Source organism: Pholis gunnellus, assembly GCF_910591455.1.
Source record: "Pholis gunnellus genome assembly, chromosome: 13".
Taxonomy (NCBI): Eukaryota; Metazoa; Chordata; class Actinopteri; order Perciformes; family Pholidae; genus Pholis; species Pholis gunnellus.
In genome coordinates this window covers 1,608,880-1,626,031 of record NC_136540.1, presented here as the reverse complement: position 1 = coordinate 1,626,031, position 17,152 = coordinate 1,608,880, and the positions used below count along the sequence as shown (strand labels likewise).

The window sequence follows — 17,152 nt, the reverse complement described above, 5'->3', positions numbered from 1 at the left end:
GTATTTTTTTTCCTTTTTTAAACATTCTCTTAAACAAAAATATAACAACTATTTACAATCACTCGTAAAAAATACATAAAAAGCGTACGAGCAAAATCATGTTGTCTTTCTAAAAGACATAAGTTACGACAGCGATGAGGAGAAGAGTGAGAAGCAAACGCTGAGCCGCAGAGTGAAAGAAGCTCTCACACTCACCACACTGAAGCTTATTGTTGTGCATTTCTGCTGTAATGCCAAAAAAAAACAACACAAAGTCTACACAAAACACATTCACATCTCTCTTATTGCATTCCAGGTAGCGGGGGGGGGGGGGGTCATCATCTCCAGTTTTGGGTCGTTATATAAAAACACTGACATGTTGTGTTCACGGTGCCAAAAGAGACACCTCTACTGTGTGTGTGTGTGTGTGTGTGTGTGTGGGGGGGGGGGGGGGGGGACAATATGAGACTTATTCTGATAAAAAAACACGATAAGTTGATTGTTGTGAATACTTGAAAAAGCGTTAAAATGCATGATTTAAAAGATACATTATCATGTAAGACAGACTCACATAATGCTGCTATTTGTATTTATATATTTACTTTATTCATTTATGATTCATGTTCATCTGTGTTTAAGATTGTTTTCCCTAAAACGATGTGAGCTGAATATTTGATTGCTAAAGAGGTAAAGTGACTCTTCAGAAGATCATCTGAGGGAAATATTAATATTATGATGAAAGGCAATCATTTTGTCTCAGGATCATCTTTCTTTACATCCACACCTGGAGGGAGTGACTACTAAACTAAATTCAGCCCTGAAAGAATAAACAAAACAAAATTTAAATATGAAGCATTTTGTTGTGCTAATTGAGCACAAGAGAGGAATGCAACGAAGGGTTAACGTGTGCCGAGGTTTATAAACGGTTGCTTAATGTTTAGCTCTCAAAGCCGGTAAATATACCTCCTCACAACATCTGGGCCATCCGTGCAGAACATTAACACTGATTAATGGCGAACAATCTGAGGAATACAGTTGTGCAAATGAAACGGAGAACGGTCAGCTGTCTGACCCTCAGTCTGTTAAATAAAGAGGTGTGAGAGGTGAGGGTCACAGTGAGAACTGGTGGTTCATAGGAGAACCTTAAAGCAGCGGAGGACGTCAGGAAAGAGGCTGAGAGGGAAGTGTTGGTTCCGTTCAAGCAGACGGGGATAAAATAGCATTAAGAGAAAGAAAACAGAAAGTCCTCGTGCCGTGAAGCCGGCGGCAGCTTTTCTGCAGGCGGAGCAATCAACGCTGCAAACCGAGCGGGGCTTTGAAGACGAGTCCTGAGCCGCTCCTCGTGTGCTGCAACGCCCAGACTGACTCCCACATGGGGTTTAACACACACGACAACAAAAAACAGGTTTCCAACCTTGCAAATATAATTCCACAACACACACACACGCACACGCACACACACACACACACACACGCAGTCATATCCCAAAACACAGCAGCGATGACTCATGGAGATGGAGCAGAAATGTCACCAACAACAGCGCGTGAGGGTGAAAACAAGTCACGAGCAGGAAACTAACACAACTGGATTATTTCTTATAACAAAATATTCAAAAAAAATAAGCTTTATCGAGGACTCTCTTCTCTCATCTATACATGTATAAAGTCATATATATATATATATATATGCATGTAATATATTAGCAGTAATCCTTTCAAGTCTTCGTGTGGCAGAACAACAGAAACAGAAGCATCACAGCGGGAGACAGAAGCTGCACAGAGACACCATCAACACGAACGCTACTCAGAATGTACACATCAGCTTCTGCTTTCAATACAAATACACAATTCAAGCAAATCCTTTAAATATTCTACAAAAAGGTACTATGAACATGGAGACGCAGGCGTTAGAATACGTTTACCTGATGACTAGTTTAGTTGCTCGTTCTTTTAAATAAGAAACAAAAAAAAGACGAGGCGATGCTCGAGGGCCCCCGGGAGCCCGGAGGCCACGCGTTTATGCTGCATCGCGTGTTCCTGCTGCTTTATGAACAAATGTACAAGTTCAAACGAACCTAAAGCGTTCTACTTTCTAACATGTCAGCTCGTAATTCAAAACACACAACTAGTAAAATAAACACTGTAAACAAACTGTGTAAGCGTCGGTGTAAACACTGTCCTTTGTCTTTATGCACATGATCCTGCTGTGTGTGTGTGTGTGTGTGTGTGTGTGTGTGTGTGTGTGTGGGCGCGCGACCACAGAGTGCTAATTTATCGTTTTATTACAGCTGCTGCGATAAAACAACGACGTCGCTTGTTTTTACTCTACGGGAAGCAGCGAAGGCCTTCTGTTCTCCAGCTCGTTAATAAACAGTAATAATAGAGTTTTTATGGAGCGTCCAGCAGGCAGCGCGCCGCTGAAGCCTCTGACCCGACGAGCAGTAAGAGAGGCGGAGACGTGACGACACACAAGCTGCCCGAGAGACGCCGCTTGCTGTCCGTTACACTGAAAGGACAGGAAGTAAACTCTGCTGAGTCAGCACTTCTCCTCTTTCACCGAGAAACATCATTTCTATTTGGTTTGTTTGTGTGGGAGCTGATGCTATGTATGTAAATACACATCAGCAGTGCCAGAGGTCGATAGCGGCCCATAAAGACCCCAAAAGATTATCTACAAATGAGGGTTTTTCTCTCGTCTCGTACGCGTCTACATTCATGTTTTTTTGAGCCAAAACAAACTAAAACAAAACTAAAACGAGCCGATATTCGTCGCTTTCTATCCCTTTTGTCTCCTCTTCCTCCTCCTCCTCCTCTTCCTCACTATTCTCACTTAAAAACCTCAGAAATTAAAATAAGTAACAGAATGACTGTACAACATCGTGAAACTGTAAAAACAATGTGAAACACCTCTAAGAAAGCCAGCTGGGAGCGCAACATGGAGCTACACGACTTCTTCTTCTCTTGTCAAAATGATTTCCTTCCTTTAGTTGATGTTGATGTTGTTGTTGTTGATGTTGTTGTTGTTGTTGTTGTTGACGTCCGTCGACCGTTTTCTGCTTTGTTCAAGAGGTTTATTAAAAAGTCTCTAAAACCATTTTTCTTTTCTTCTTTTGTTTTGTGAAACACGTTTTAAAAAGAGACGATTGTAAAAGCCTGGAGAAGAGAGGAGAGGTCACATGACCCATCGAGAGGTGCATTGTGGTCCGCGGTGACATCACACAGGGCTGTGTGTGTGTGTGTGTGTGTGTGTGTTTGGAGGATGTGCTCTGATGCGTGATGACGGCAGGCTGCTAGTTTAGTCCAAAGCCTGATCAACACCACTTAGTCCATGTGTGTGTGTGTGTGTGTGTGTGTGTGTGTGTGTGTGTGTGTGAGAGAGAGAGCTCCGTCTTTACACCGCTGACACTTGCTCATCTGTAAATGAGAAGAGAAGACGATGTTTGTTTTGGATGTAACAGGAAATATACATGAAACAGATGTTATGATGCAAATATGGATTTAGTTGATAAATTAATTAATAAATAACAAATAAAAAGGTAAATTAAGGGTCTACAGGCTCGTTAGCGCTACATTGAATACAGTTCTCAGGGTTAGCTGCAACACGTCTGGTTGAATCAAACATTCAGAGCGGCGGCGTACCGTCCTCGCTGTCGGCCAGCTCCTGCGTTGGGAGGCAGATGCTGGGCGGTCTGGAGTGCGTGGACCCGGCTGCCCGGGCCTCCTGGTGGGGGTGGTGGAGGTGATGGTTACCGGCCAGCCTCCGAGCCTCGGCCAGACCACCGGCCGCTCCGGGGCTCTGCAGGAGCTTGCTCCTCTGCAGGGCCACGCTGTAGTCCGGAGGTCTGAGGTGAGGAGGCCTGGGGAGGGGGACTACTCCGTCTGTGAGGCCCAGGTCCCCCAGAGCCAGACCCTGGTAGCCTGGAGGGGTGGGAGGGGGAGCTCGGTAACGCTCATCCTTGGCGGGGGATGTGACACAATACACTGGATGGAGGTGCAGATCAAAAGAAAGGGGGGGATGGAGCAAAGGAGGGGGGGTGAAGGGGTGAAGGGAGGGAGGCGAGGAAGTCGCAAAAGAAAGGTTGAAAAGGAGGAGTGGAGGGAGTAGTGTGGAACAAAAAGAAAAATAACGGGGAAAATTAAATCAAAGTGATGTTTCTCCAACACACACAACTACGCATGCTCCAAAACGTGTTGGAAATCAAAAGAAGAACAAAGAACTGATGAGATGGATGCTGCAGCGGATACACACGACTGATCACTTTCATCGCTCAATAACCAATATTTCACCGGATTAATGCACCGGGGTAATGTTGAATCACTCGCTTTGTCTGAACCAACAGAGCAGCTACAAGACGTTTAGATAACTAATGATCGATTATCAACATTTCAGTCTATCTGACGCATTGATTTACTGACTAATTGAGGACACAACGTTGTCTTAGCTCCTCCTCTACTGCTCTAAAGCCTAAAACTGTTTTAAAAATGTTTTGTTATCCTCATAAAACTATCAGCAGCAGATTTAATTTACTGTTCATACGTCCCGTGATGCTCTTTAGCCTCACGAAACAAGAAGACGGTAACTATCTACTCCCTCCAGTTGACCCCGGCTCACGCCGTGTTTACAGGGAATCAAACTCGCAACCTGCCCCCTCACCTATCAGGCCTTTCTCTGTGCTCGACGTCACCGTTTTGTAGGCGGGGTCTGTGCTTTGCCCTCCGTCCTCCTCGGTGGGCGAGGAGGGGTGCTCCGAGGTGTTTCGCCGCTTTATCGTCCCGTAATTCCCCTCGTAGGTGTCCGACAGCGAGCCGGACGACGCCCAGCTCTGCCTGGACTGATTGGACAGGTCCGAGCCGGAGCCCCTGGAGTGGTGCCTGGAGGAGGCGGAGGCGTGTCCCGCGGCCTCGACCTCCGCTATCGGAGGCTGCGCGTGCTTGAAGCCGCCCAGGTGCGTGTGCGGCAGCGAGAGCGGGTGCCCGTGGATGCCGTGGTCCCAGGGCCGGCAGGAGGAGGCGGGGAGGCTCTGGAAGGAGTCGTGGGAGTTGGAGGAGCACGACGTCCAGCTGCCGCGGCCGCTGTCGGCCACGGAGTCCAGGGAGGTGTGGTCCGGGGTCAGCTCCTCCGTGGAGATGGAGGAGGTGAAGGTGGAGCCGCGCGAGACGAACCCTCGAGCCAACGACGAGGAGCTACTGCAGAGGATGGAGAGAAACACACGAACAGATGAACATAAAGCTCAACGTTACTCGATCTTCAGCTTTCAACCAAACTGTTAGTTAAGTTATTTTACCACCATGACACTTCCCTTGTTGATTACTTCAATTAAGACAAATATTGTTTTTGTAATACATGTTTAAATATGCAAATGAGGCGTTATGTAATGGTAACTTTTGGACGCTAATAAACTGTAAAATGTGTATTTTGGATGTTTTTATTCCTCTAGTCTGAAAGAAGTCACACCTGGTCTGCACTAAACCACCGAGCACATAGTGACAGTGTTTCCTGAGTGACTGTCTGGCTCTTAAAGAAGGTTCTCCTCCTCAGGTCGCCGTTCATAAAGCAGCTGTTTGATTCACTGACACGGTTTCACCGGACAAACAAGCCTCTCAATGAAACTCCATATTTCATAAACCAGGCCGGCTGAGCTTCATATCACACCGGAGAGGCAGACGGGTCGCTGCGTCTGGAGAGATATGTTTTATAGTCTGTTCTTTAAGGGACAGAGCGGCCCGATCATGGAGCAACAATAAACAAACGGCAGACAGTAGAAAGAGAGAGAGGTGTGCCGTTTACTCGGCCAGATTAAAAAAGCCTGCGTGAAAACCGATAAGTTGTAAACGGAGGAGAAGGAGGAGAAGGAGGAGCGAGGAGGGCAGTAAATGTGGGCCGCTAATGAAAAACCCGCCGTGTTTTATGACTTCCTGTTCTCTGGGTTTTAATGAGGGACGCACATAATTGGGATCCAGCTGGAAGAGCGGCGCATGCCGTGTGTGTGTGTGTGTGTGTGTGTGTGTGTATGTGTGTGTGTATGTGTGTGTGTGTGTGTTTTTTTTGCTCAAGAGGCTGGGAAAAGATTTTTCTAATTTCTTTCGTGCAATTATTTGGGCCATGTGGCCTAAAGCCTCATTATATGTCCTCACACTAGTTTGCACTCGATTTATTTCTCTATTAAAATCTGAACACCCGGAGAGTGTGCGTCTCTAATAAATACAGCCCCAACGAGACCACTCGCAGCTCCAGATGGACGCTTTGCATGTTTACCTGAGGACCTCTGGTGACTTGTAATATTCGGTCACCTGTGATCTTAATCCTGTGAAGGATCTGCCGTCTCCGTCGGCATCTCTGTGATTTTGGGTCGTGTATAATTATTATTATTATATTTTTGAATTAAAGAATAACTATAAATGAACGTTTTTGAGTATTACACAAACATAGATAGGCATATATAATATCAGATTTATAACATGAAATATGTCATATGAAGAAGTGGAGGGTAATCTCGAAAGAGTCATTTTCTCATAGACTTCTATACAACCAGAGGAGTCGCCCCCTGCTGGACATTAGAGAGAATGCACGTTTAAGACACTTCAGGATCGGCTTCACTCAGCAGACCCGGAGGTTGCCGCCTGTATCTACACGAGGTCCTCTTCACAGACTCCACCATGTTTCTCCAGTTAAACCAAACACTGACTCTAGCGAGAGCTTTGCATGTGTAATCTAGAACCTCACCACTAGATGTCACTGAATCCTACACGCTGCTCCTTTAACTGTAACAGCGCTGCTTAAAAAGTACAAACTTCGATGTTCCCGATCCGGAGTGAAAAGCTGTCAGCTGATTCTATTATGAGCACTCAGGAAACTTCCACTCAACTGGACCGGAGTTAATTAACCTCACCGGACAGATGAGATGAACTGAATTACCTTGTGCTGGGCTGGTTGTCAGAATGTAAGTGTGCGTGCGTTGCTGCCGTGCTCTCGACAGCTGGTGCAGGAGTCGTATTAGTAGTAGTTGCAGCAGCAGCAGCACAGATCCTGCTGCTGTTACAGCGGTCGTCGGAGCCGGGAGCCGGCACCGAGTCCACCGAACAGATGCTGGAGCGGGACGAGATCTCGCTGTGACTCGAGTCCGACAGGTTGTCTGCTTTGCCGTGCGGGAGGAGAGCGTAACCTGGACAGAGGAGACAGGAAGTAAAACGCAGGTTATGAGGACGAAAAGGGGACGTTGTGCAAAGACAGAAAGAGAGAAAATAAGAAAAACAATAAAGAAAATACAGAGAAACATTTGTGTTGAGCCTTTTTACCTAAAGCACCTTCCAGTAGAATACAAACTCAAAGGGTCATCTCTCTATCATTTATTTTAAGGGAGCGTTGGACAATCAAGTGGGGAGACAATGTGACGTTTCTGTTTTAATAGCAAATACTTCAGAATAACACTGGATCCAGTCAGAACTCCATCGTCTCTGCGTCACGTACAGCACTTACGTCCATCAACGCGTACACATCACAGCAGAGCTCAGACCACAACGTGAAGCTAAACGTGATTCTGTAGAAACGACTTTACAAATATCTTCAGAAACAAATCGACTAACGAACACGCTGACAAAATACTGCATTAAACGAAAAGTGGATGATAAATTAACATTTAATAAAACAATAATAAATTCAAAATTCAGTCTTAGAATATCACTGTAAAATAAACGTGACTTTGTGGTTAGAAAGTGAAGGTGAATATGTTTTAATATATGTTGCTGCATCGGTCCGTTTGGTGAAAGTGAAACAGAAGATTAACAGAGAAACAAACGGTAAAATAAAAGTCTTTTTTCTTATCTGCTGTGGAAACTCTCCCTCACGTCACTTGTCTGTGTTGGACGTGAGACTCTTTAACAGGCTATCCTCTCAAACCGGCTTCTCAACAACTCACAGCGACTCCCTCTGAAACACGATAAGCTTGATTTTGTTTTCGCCGTCGGGGGTTTTTGACTCGACACATCTGTCAGACGGTCTTTCTCCTGCTGCTTCTGTCCCTGCAGAGCCAAAGGAAGGGGTTCGGGCTGACCGACCTCTTGGCTCTCTGCTCTGCCTGTCTCTGTCTCTCATCCTGAGGGGAGGAAGAGGAGGAAGAGGAGGAGGACACAGCCTCTCCTGCTCCCTCCTCTCCGCTCAGATTCCTTCTGACGGCCACCTGCCTGTCCCTGGACTGACTCCTCCCCCTCAGCACCCTGAACGGGGACATCAGCCTCGTCCTGATGGCGGACTCTGGGGGTCTGGGTCTTCCTGCTCTTACATTTCTCACGTCTGCCTGAGCGCCCTGGTTGTTCTGCCGCCTGGGTCTCCCTCTGCTTTGCTCTGACGGAAACAAGCCTCTCTCAACTGCCTCCGTCTCCTCCTCTTTCTCTTTCTCCTTTGCCCCTTCACTACTTTTCTCCTCCTCCTCCTCCTCCTCCTCCTCTTCCTCTGCCTGACTCTTCCTCTCCCTGCTGCTCTCTCGGCTGTGCTGCCTGGTCATCTGCAGGATCCTCTTGTGGAGGAGAGCCCCACCTATGCCGTAGCTCCGCAGGCTGACGGTGCCGGCCTTCGTGCTGGCGTCGCTGGTCAGAGACGACGAAGATCCCGACAGGTTCATCTGGCTGCAGTTCTGGGACTTGACCACGCCTCCCACTGAAGAAAGAGAAACGTGATCCCACATTATTCTTTATGCATCAACATTCATTATTGACTTATTCTAGTTGTTGTTTGTAGGCGCGCATCGTTTTGGGGCTGTCCAGGGTGCTGAAAGGCAGCGGAGAGACTTATTTTAATCATATTTCATGTGTTTGCTGTTATTTTTGGAGATTTTGTCGCCGCTTTCGTTTCAAAAAAAAAAAGGAAAATCTCTCATTAGACAATAACAGCAAAGTAAAGTACAATATGAGTAAATGACGATCGCAAGTTTGAGGAAAGTCTGACTTCCCACTCCAACCGCTGTATTAATAATGCAGGAGGACCACGAGTCTGACCTGATGGCCTCAACGGGAGAGAACAAGCTGCTCAGAGAGGTTTCTATCAGCTGTTTATCTGAGGTCTGTTTGTCTTCCTGACTGAGAGAAGAGAGGCGACTAATGTCCGTAAAGAAAAGGAGGTTCTCTCTCTCTCTCTATCATTGACTATTTCTCTATTAACAGTATCTGGTACAGCCCTTCAGAGTAACCTACTGCAGGGTAACCTGCTTCCTTCTACCCTCGGATAACAAACCAACAGGGTGGGTATCTCCTGTCACTGACCTTTGCGTGGGGAGCCCTGAGGAGACACCGTGGGGCTGGAGTGAAGGGAGGAGACCATGGACACGCTGTCGTCAGACGGCCTCTTGGAGCTCCACTCCTCCGACGAGATCACGGGAGGTTTCTTCACCACCTGGGGAGAGCTGGAGTCTGGGGAAGAGAAAAGAAAAGTCAGTCAACCTGGGAGCCCTGGAGGAGAAACGTTTGCTTATCCCCTGAATCAAAGTATCAATGAAACATGAAGCGACTCTGATGATGATGATGATGATGATGGTGTGCAGGAGTACTAACTAGGATGGCCGATGTCCTTGGCTGTGCTCTTCTTTCGTAGAGGCATCAGAGGGACCTGGACCTGAAGGACTTGAGAGACCCTGTTCTGCGTTCTCCCCGAGGGCAGAGCCGAGCGCAGAGACACCGGAGACATGTCCGACTTGGTGGATCGTCTCTCGCTCAAGTTCTTAGACACTGTGAGGAGGAAGAAACAAACAACAAGATTAACGACGCAGAACCACGTCAACGCTTTTGTGTGTACGCAGACTTCCGTTCTGGACTCTTTGCTCAATCTGTAAACATTTCAACTCCTACATTTGTTTATTTAAATGATATATTTATTATAAATGATATCATGTCCCATTGTTCATACATTTCAAGACTTTGAAGACCTAAACAGAAACAGTGAAATAGATCTGTCTAGCGGTGATCAAACGCAAGATGTTTAGATGATGTATACAATTAGTTCATTTCTTTCTTCTGCAGTACATCTGTAAACACACTAGGTGGCAGTGTATGCCAGTGATACAAGTGTGTACAGCTTTCCTCCAGTTAAACCCTGAACACATTTTGAGTTGCTCCACAACACAACAAAATGCTTTTGAACAATGTGTTTGTATGTAGTTTCCACTGATGTGTGTGCACCAGGCCAGGTGAAGGTTAAACGTTTTTAAATACATATACAGTTGCGGTTCTGATGGACTCACAGGTGCTGTACGCCGGCTCACACTGCAGCGACATGAGCTGGTGCTTCTCCTCGTCGATCTCCACCGTCAGGTTGGACAGGTACTGCTTCACCTTCCGGGCCATCTGGGCGTCTTCGTACAGCTTCTTGGCGTTGAGCAGCGAGCTGCGGCGCACTCGCTTCTTGTGGGCGCCGCCCTGCACGTCCAGCATGTTGGAGTTGGTGCTGCCCTGACTCAGAGACCTAACGAGGGGGGGAGGAGAAGAGGGAGGACGATGAGGAGACGAGAGGACGACGGGGAGAGTAAAGTGTTGATGGATGAGCAGATGGAAGATAAAGAAAGAGGAAGAGGAAGAGATGAATGCAGAAGATAACAGAGGAAATGCACAAATAAAGAGGGAAAGGAACGGTAAACAACAACAAGTACAAATAAAACAGGCACTTTCTTATCAAACACCTCCTCTACTGTCAAATCTGTCTTTGTGTTGCGAGCAGAGCGTTTTAAAAACCATGCGGCTCTCGCTGGCGTGCCATGCTATCACAGTACAGAGCAGCAGCAACATTCTGTCACATGGAGGCAAAAAAAGGGGTTAGGAAACAAAAAGATGCACAAGATTCGATATGGGGAATATTATGCCGGGATGCAGATTTATGAACGGAGTCAAATAGTATCTGTAAATAGTTCTCATGGTTTGTTGTAGGTTCGTTTGAGGAAACATCTCGGCGTGTCCCATCGGTGTTGTTCAGATTCAGATCAACTTTATTAGTCCAGGACACGAGGTGTTATTTTATTTTATTACTTCAAGGACTTAAAAGTTGAGGTAAAAGTCTATTTAGTAACAATTCCATCAGTGTTCTTTAAACATCAACTTTTAAAATGCTTCTAAAAGAAACGTGGAAAATTAAACATCTACAATTCTATTGCAAATGGACAAACTCCTTCAGCTGATGGTGTGATATGATGAACAGGTGATAAATAGACTTTTTGTTAAATTTCATTATCTTACATTCATTAAGACTATGTGCAGTCACACGCTGCCTCTCTGTGACGTTGTTGATTGTTTAGTCTGTGATGTTGTTGATGGTTTAGTCTGAGACGTTGTTGATGGTTTAGTCTGTGACGTTGTTGACGGTTTAGTCTGTGATGTTGTTGATGGTTTAGTCTGTGACGTTGTTGACGGTTTAGTCTGTGATGTTGTTGACGGTTTAGTCTGTGATGTTGTTGACGGTTTAGTCTGTGACGTTGTTGACGGTTTAGTCTGTGACGTTGTTGACGGTTTAGTCTGTGACGTTGTTGACGGTTTAGTCTGTGACGTTGTTGACGGTTTAGTCTGTGACGTTGTTGACGGTTTAGTCTGTGACGTTGTTGACGGTTTAGTCTGTGACGTTGTTGACGGTTTAGTCTGTGACGTTGTTGACGGTTTAGTCTGTGACGTTGTTGACGGTTTAGTCTGTGACGTTGTTGACGGTTTAGTCTGTGACGTTGTTGACGGTTTAGTCTGTGACGTTGTTGACGGTTTAGTCTGAGACGTTGTTGACGGTTTAGTCTGTGCACGTTCTCTACAACTGTACACACTTCTAAATGGACGAATAACGAAATCGTGAGAAACTGTAAATTTGAGATAATCTTCTTCACTTCCCACCCACGTCATCAGTGAGTGAATGTGTCTAGAACCTCTCTGTAAACACAAACACTGGATATTATTTCAAGCTACTATATGACTCAAACACACTGATGAACAATGAATGGGTCAATGGTGGACTTCGGTTTGGGTTCAGGTGAATGGGCACTGCAAATGGAAGGGTTAATCACACACAAGCACAGGCGGACACAAAGTAAAAATGGGGGGGGGGCATGCAGAGTTTATAGTGTTGGTGGGTGGGTGGGGGGGGATGCAGGGTGGGCTGAAATCTCTGCTGGTCCAGGCCGAAACAGGATGAAACGAGTTCCAGGACAAACTTACCCTAAACTCTTCCACCTCTTCTTCCTGCAAGCAAGAGGTGTGAAGATTGAAGCGTGACTTAAAGACAAGTTCAGGGGGGTTGAGGGGGGGGGGGGGGGGGGGGGACACAAGACTATGTCGACGTCATGCTACCACAAACAAACAGGAAATGATTGAAGATGGGAGGACACCAGACGTATGACATCTCCCCATATCAACCTGAAGAGAGAGTGTGACGTGGCCTTGTGCATCGTAACAGAAAACCTCGTTATCACACGTGACTGTAACGATAAAGTCCCGTGAGAGCACCCTGAGCCTGCAGTACGAGGGGAGTGTCTGCAGGGGGCAGTCATGCTCTGCAGCAGTGACGGACCGACGACACCTCCACCTCCCTCTATGCCATCGACCCAGGAAGTGAGTGTGTCTGTGATCCTGTGGGTGAAGGATCCAGGTGGGCTGGTGGAGGTACGTGGTGGTGTAGTGCCCCCCCCCCCCCCCCCCCCCCCCCCCCCCTGTTTGTCTTTTCTAAATCTACTTTGCTCTACTGGATTCATGCCTCTTTGTCTGTCTGATGGGAAACAGGAGGAGTCAGTTTCAAAGATACACATAATTTGAAGGGAGTGAACATATTTAGATGAGATGCTTTTTATCATTCTAGATCGTTGCGGTGTGAGTTGCCCGGTTTTGAAGATCTCTGCCGTAGAGATGTCTGCCTTCCTTCCACTATGATAAAACTGTACGACTATCACCACTGCTTGTGGTGCTCAAAGCGCCAAATAACTACATTTGAAAAACTCAACATTAATGTCTCTTTCCAGAAATCATGACCCGGTTACTCGAGATAACCCACAGACCTTACTGTGATCATTTAACTATGGTTTAAAATAAACAGTTCCGACATGAAACCGCTCACAACAAAGGTCTGCGTCTTCAGTAACCAGTTCACGATTTCTGGAAAGAGACGCTGCCGATGAGTTATTCAGTATTTCTTCGGCGCTTTGAGCACCACAAGCCCGGTTCCCAATAGTCTAATTATATTGAAGAGGAGGCAGACATCTCCAACACTCGGCAAAAATAAAAGCACTCCAGTTATAAGTTGGTTTTTGGGGTGAACCGCCCCTTTAAAGCCTCGATATGAAGGGGGACCCTGAGAAGGAATAGACTTAAAGCAACACATAGATTTCCTTATTTTGCTACAAAGAACATAATCGCATAAAAATCGTACAGGTGCAGGTTTTAATCTCATCTCTGGTGACTTTAAACAGCTTGAAGTATCTGTGAAACTGCCCCCCCCCCCGACAGCATCGAGTCAAAGCACATATCAGTGAATGAACAACAACCGACCTCTGTCTGAACATGAGGGCCGGGTCCATGTTGGCCGAGGTCAGCCGCACCACGTGTCTGATCTCCTTGGCGATCATCCTCAGCTTCTCAAAGTTCACGAGGCCGTCGACGCTGGAGTCGTTGCCTGAGAGGACGAGCACATGCACAGAGAGAGAGAGAGAGAGAGAGAGAGAGAGAGAGAGAGAGAGAGAGAGAGAGAGAGAGAGAGAGAGAGAGAGAGAGAGAGAGAGAGAGGAGTCACACGTCAACGCTGCAGAGGAGGAGAAGACGTTTGTTTTGGGGACATTTGCGAAGATATTTCTATGTCGGATCCTCAAAGTAAAAAAAATCTCTTTGTTCTTGTCTCCTTCTTGTCTGGAAGATCAAAGTGCTCTTTCATATTCAGTCACGCTTGAGAATTTCTTTTTTTGGCAACTTGCACAATTAGGGAAAACTTTCTTTTCCACTCCTCACACCGTGGGCCGTACGGCACATAGACGCTCTATACCTTTAAGGAGAAGTCACTTCGGGTAGTTTTGACCTGACTAACAAAAAAGGCAAGATGGGGAAGCCTTTAGCAGAAGTAAACCTCCTGAGTGAGACTGAAATTGACCTTCGGAAGGAGGAAGTACGGGGACCTTAGACTGAGCAGAGTGACATGTCAAGTTCCAGAAATGGCCTCAATGGCCTCAAATGAAAGGAAATGTAGCTTCGGGTTTTCTGTCTACCTTCGTGTAGGAAGGTGAGGTCCTTCTTGACAACGGGGAACAGCGGGATGATGGGCGGCTGCATGCTCTGGCTGCTCAGGACGTTGCGGTACTTGGCCATGTTCCTGGACGGGTCGAACACGTCCTGCAGGTCCACGAACAGCTTCTCGTACTTGCTGGGCAGTTTCTCCCACGAGCAGCGCAGCCGAGCCACCGGCGCCAAGTTCAGGCCGCTACGAGAGGAGAGAGAGAGGTGCAGATAGATGTGTGTGTGTGTGTGTGTGTGTGTGTGTGTGTGTGGGGGGGGGGGTTAGGGATGAGGAGGCAGAGGGAGGAAAAGGAGGTTAGTTTTAGTGTGTATGTTCACTGCACACTGTCAACGCAATCACTACTTTTATAGCTACAGGAAACCCTGCATGTTATCTTTCTTACACACACACACACACACACACACACACACACACGCACACACGCACACACACACACACACACGCCCCCTGTCAGCGGGCAGGTTATGCATCAGAGAGCCATATGTGCAGAAGACGTCCCGCTGTGAGGAGGAGTGTTGAGGGTCACGGAGGTCGGACACTTCTGTTCTAAAGCAGCTTGTACGGCAGCGAGCAGAGGAGCGCCGTCATGCTGAGCTCCACGGCTGCTAACACTCGAGTCAGACGAGTCGTTTTGGTCTCAGGCCACTAAGATCTCTTTAGTCTGTTCGGCGGTTTTTATTCTTTTTTTTCACGCTGAGTGACTTATGAGCAACATCTCTGGAAAACACAAGATTTAAAGTGGTGCTTTTGTGGAGAAACTCAATCAATTAGGAATAAACACATATATGGTGTAATCAGTGGGTTCTAACACAGACATCCTCAGCTCAGTCGTACAGCCATCTGAAGCCAGAGGGGAACAACAAACAGCAACACACAGTAAGTGTAGCCGCTGCTGTGGGACGCTTGTTTCAGACCCTGTAGAGCTGCTCGAGTCTGTGTGGTTTTGGGGAGAATGTCATTTGCCGAAGCTCGTTTGCCACAAAAGCTGTCGGGGGAGACGGAGTAAACGCTCGCTGTCACCACAGAGCAAGAAGCCTAAATGAGGAAAATGATGAACAATATGTCACCACACACACACACACACACACACACACCTGATAATAGCGAACATGGAGTTGAAGTTCTTGCACTCTCTGCAGTGCAGGGCGATCTTGATGAAGTGCTTGATGGTCTTCATCCTCTTCAGGGCGCTGGGCTCCTTCAGGATCTCCGTGGCGACCCAGAAGGTCTCCTGGTTTATCACCACCTCGAACTGCTTCAGGTTTCCACTTCCCAGCGACGAGTCCAGCTTGAACAAGTCGTCCACGTACCTGGGAACCACGACACGGAAGTTAGAATGAATAAACTTTAAATGAGCAAAACGCAGATTAATTACAGTTTAACCGTCACAGTGTGGAATAAAGGTTTACTGACGATCGCTATCGGCCGATATTCAGTAAAACTCTACGATCTGCATTAATGCTTTCTAGTCACTGATCCCTGATAATGTTACACAACAAGTCTGTGGTGAAATGAGTCCGTTTTCTTGTCTGGACTCGTTTCTTAATCTTGTGTCTTGACTGTGAAGCATTTTGTGAGAGTTATTTCGGGTCGTCGACCAATTAAAAATGTGAAACGTACTCTGTGGACTCGATGTTCCTGAAGAGCTCAAAGTCTCTCATGGAGAGCTGGGCGGCGACCTCCATGGTGCTGAGCTGCAGCAGAGAGATCTGGCTCTCTCTGAGGAGATCTTGAGCGTCCTCGTCCGAACACAACGTCTCCGTCTCCATGTTGTTCTTCAGGTAGTACCTGGAGGGGGGGGGGGGGGGGGCATCATTAAGCATCATTAAGTAAAAACACTGTTCCTGGTTTGTTAATGGTTAGTGGCTCAGAAAAGAGGAAGAGTTTAGCTTCGTCCTGCTGTGGAGTCAGACTCGTGAAAACTATATTCTATGCAATGAAGGCGTTAGGAAACTTAGTTATTTTCCTATGACACTATCTAAAAAATGTTTTATATACATCATGCTGTGTTTGTTGAGAAGACTTGAAACTAGAGATTGAGACCATAAACTCATGTTTACAATGTTTACTGAGGTAATAAATCAAGAGAGAAGTAGAGTCATTTTCTCATAGACTTCTATACAACCAGAGGAGTCGCCCCCTGGTGGACACTAGAGAGAATGCAGCTTTAACACACTTTGCAGTTTGACTGCTCCTGATAAATACAACCACGGTGTTGAATACACACACACAGACATCCTGCTGACACTGCACCACATACTGGACATGTTATCATGTACAAATACTGACAAACACACCAGTAAGATAAGAGGACAGTAAAGTATTAGACAGAGCAGCTCTCTATAGGTGCTGCTTGTTCATTCCTCTGACGTTTTAAACCATCCTTTTTCCGACCAATGTCACAGCGAGGCAATTTGTCTTCGCTGCAGCTCGGCCATCCATCAGAAACACAGAGACGGTGTTTCCACGAGTGTCCTCTGAGTGAGTGTGTGTGTGTGCTTCTTGTTTCGTGGTAACAGTTTCTGTGAATCTATGCATGTAAATAGAATACGTGCGGGCTCGTACGCGCAGTTTAAACCGCACGCCGATACGGTGGCTGCGTATAAGACGGCGACTGTCTCCGTTGATATCTTCGTATGTGTGTATTTCACTGTGCGGATGAATAATTCCAGAACGTGCCGTGCCCCGTCTGCCGAGGCCTCCGCCCCCGACAGAGGATGAAATATTCATGCTAACCTAGTTGGGAGAGGACTGATGAGGGACCACAGGAGACGAGGAGAGTGAAGACGGAGAGGCCGTTTTAAAGCAGACTTTTTTACGGCTGCGGTTCAATTATCCTTCATGTTCCACTAACTTTGGTCTTTAAAAGGGAATGTGTCTGGCAGCAAGACGGCACAGCGATGTGTCACACTGGGAGAAAACATACTGGCAATGGGGCAAGAA

At 46.7% G+C, this 17,152-nt stretch overlaps 1 protein-coding gene across 2 annotated transcripts in view; it reads right to left on the bottom strand.

Moving 5' to 3' along the window:
* Nucleotides 1-6: 6 nt before the first annotated feature.
* The window catches only part of rapgef6 (Rap guanine nucleotide exchange factor (GEF) 6), a gene marked incomplete at its 5' end in the record, with an annotated part of 125,430 nt that continues 108,284 nt past the window's right edge, over nt 7-17,152 (bottom strand). For both annotated transcript variants that reach the window (XM_079171691.1, XM_079171690.1), the window contains 12 exons: nt 7-3,393; nt 3,619-3,960; nt 4,634-5,166; nt 6,896-7,142; nt 8,513-8,632; nt 9,235-9,381; nt 9,523-9,696; nt 10,209-10,429; nt 13,474-13,597; nt 14,181-14,392; nt 15,304-15,519; nt 15,830-15,997. In XM_079171691.1, the coding sequence (XP_079027817.1) occupies nt 3,371-3,393; nt 3,619-3,960; nt 4,634-5,166; nt 6,896-7,142; nt 8,513-8,632; nt 9,235-9,381; nt 9,523-9,696; nt 10,209-10,429; nt 13,474-13,597; nt 14,181-14,392; nt 15,304-15,519; nt 15,830-15,997 (2,527 nt within the window). In that variant the 3' untranslated portion in view covers nt 7-3,370. The remainder of the gene's footprint in view (nt 3,394-3,618; nt 3,961-4,633; nt 5,167-6,895; nt 7,143-8,512; nt 8,633-9,234; nt 9,382-9,522; nt 9,697-10,208; nt 10,430-13,473; nt 13,598-14,180; nt 14,393-15,303; nt 15,520-15,829; nt 15,998-17,152) is intronic.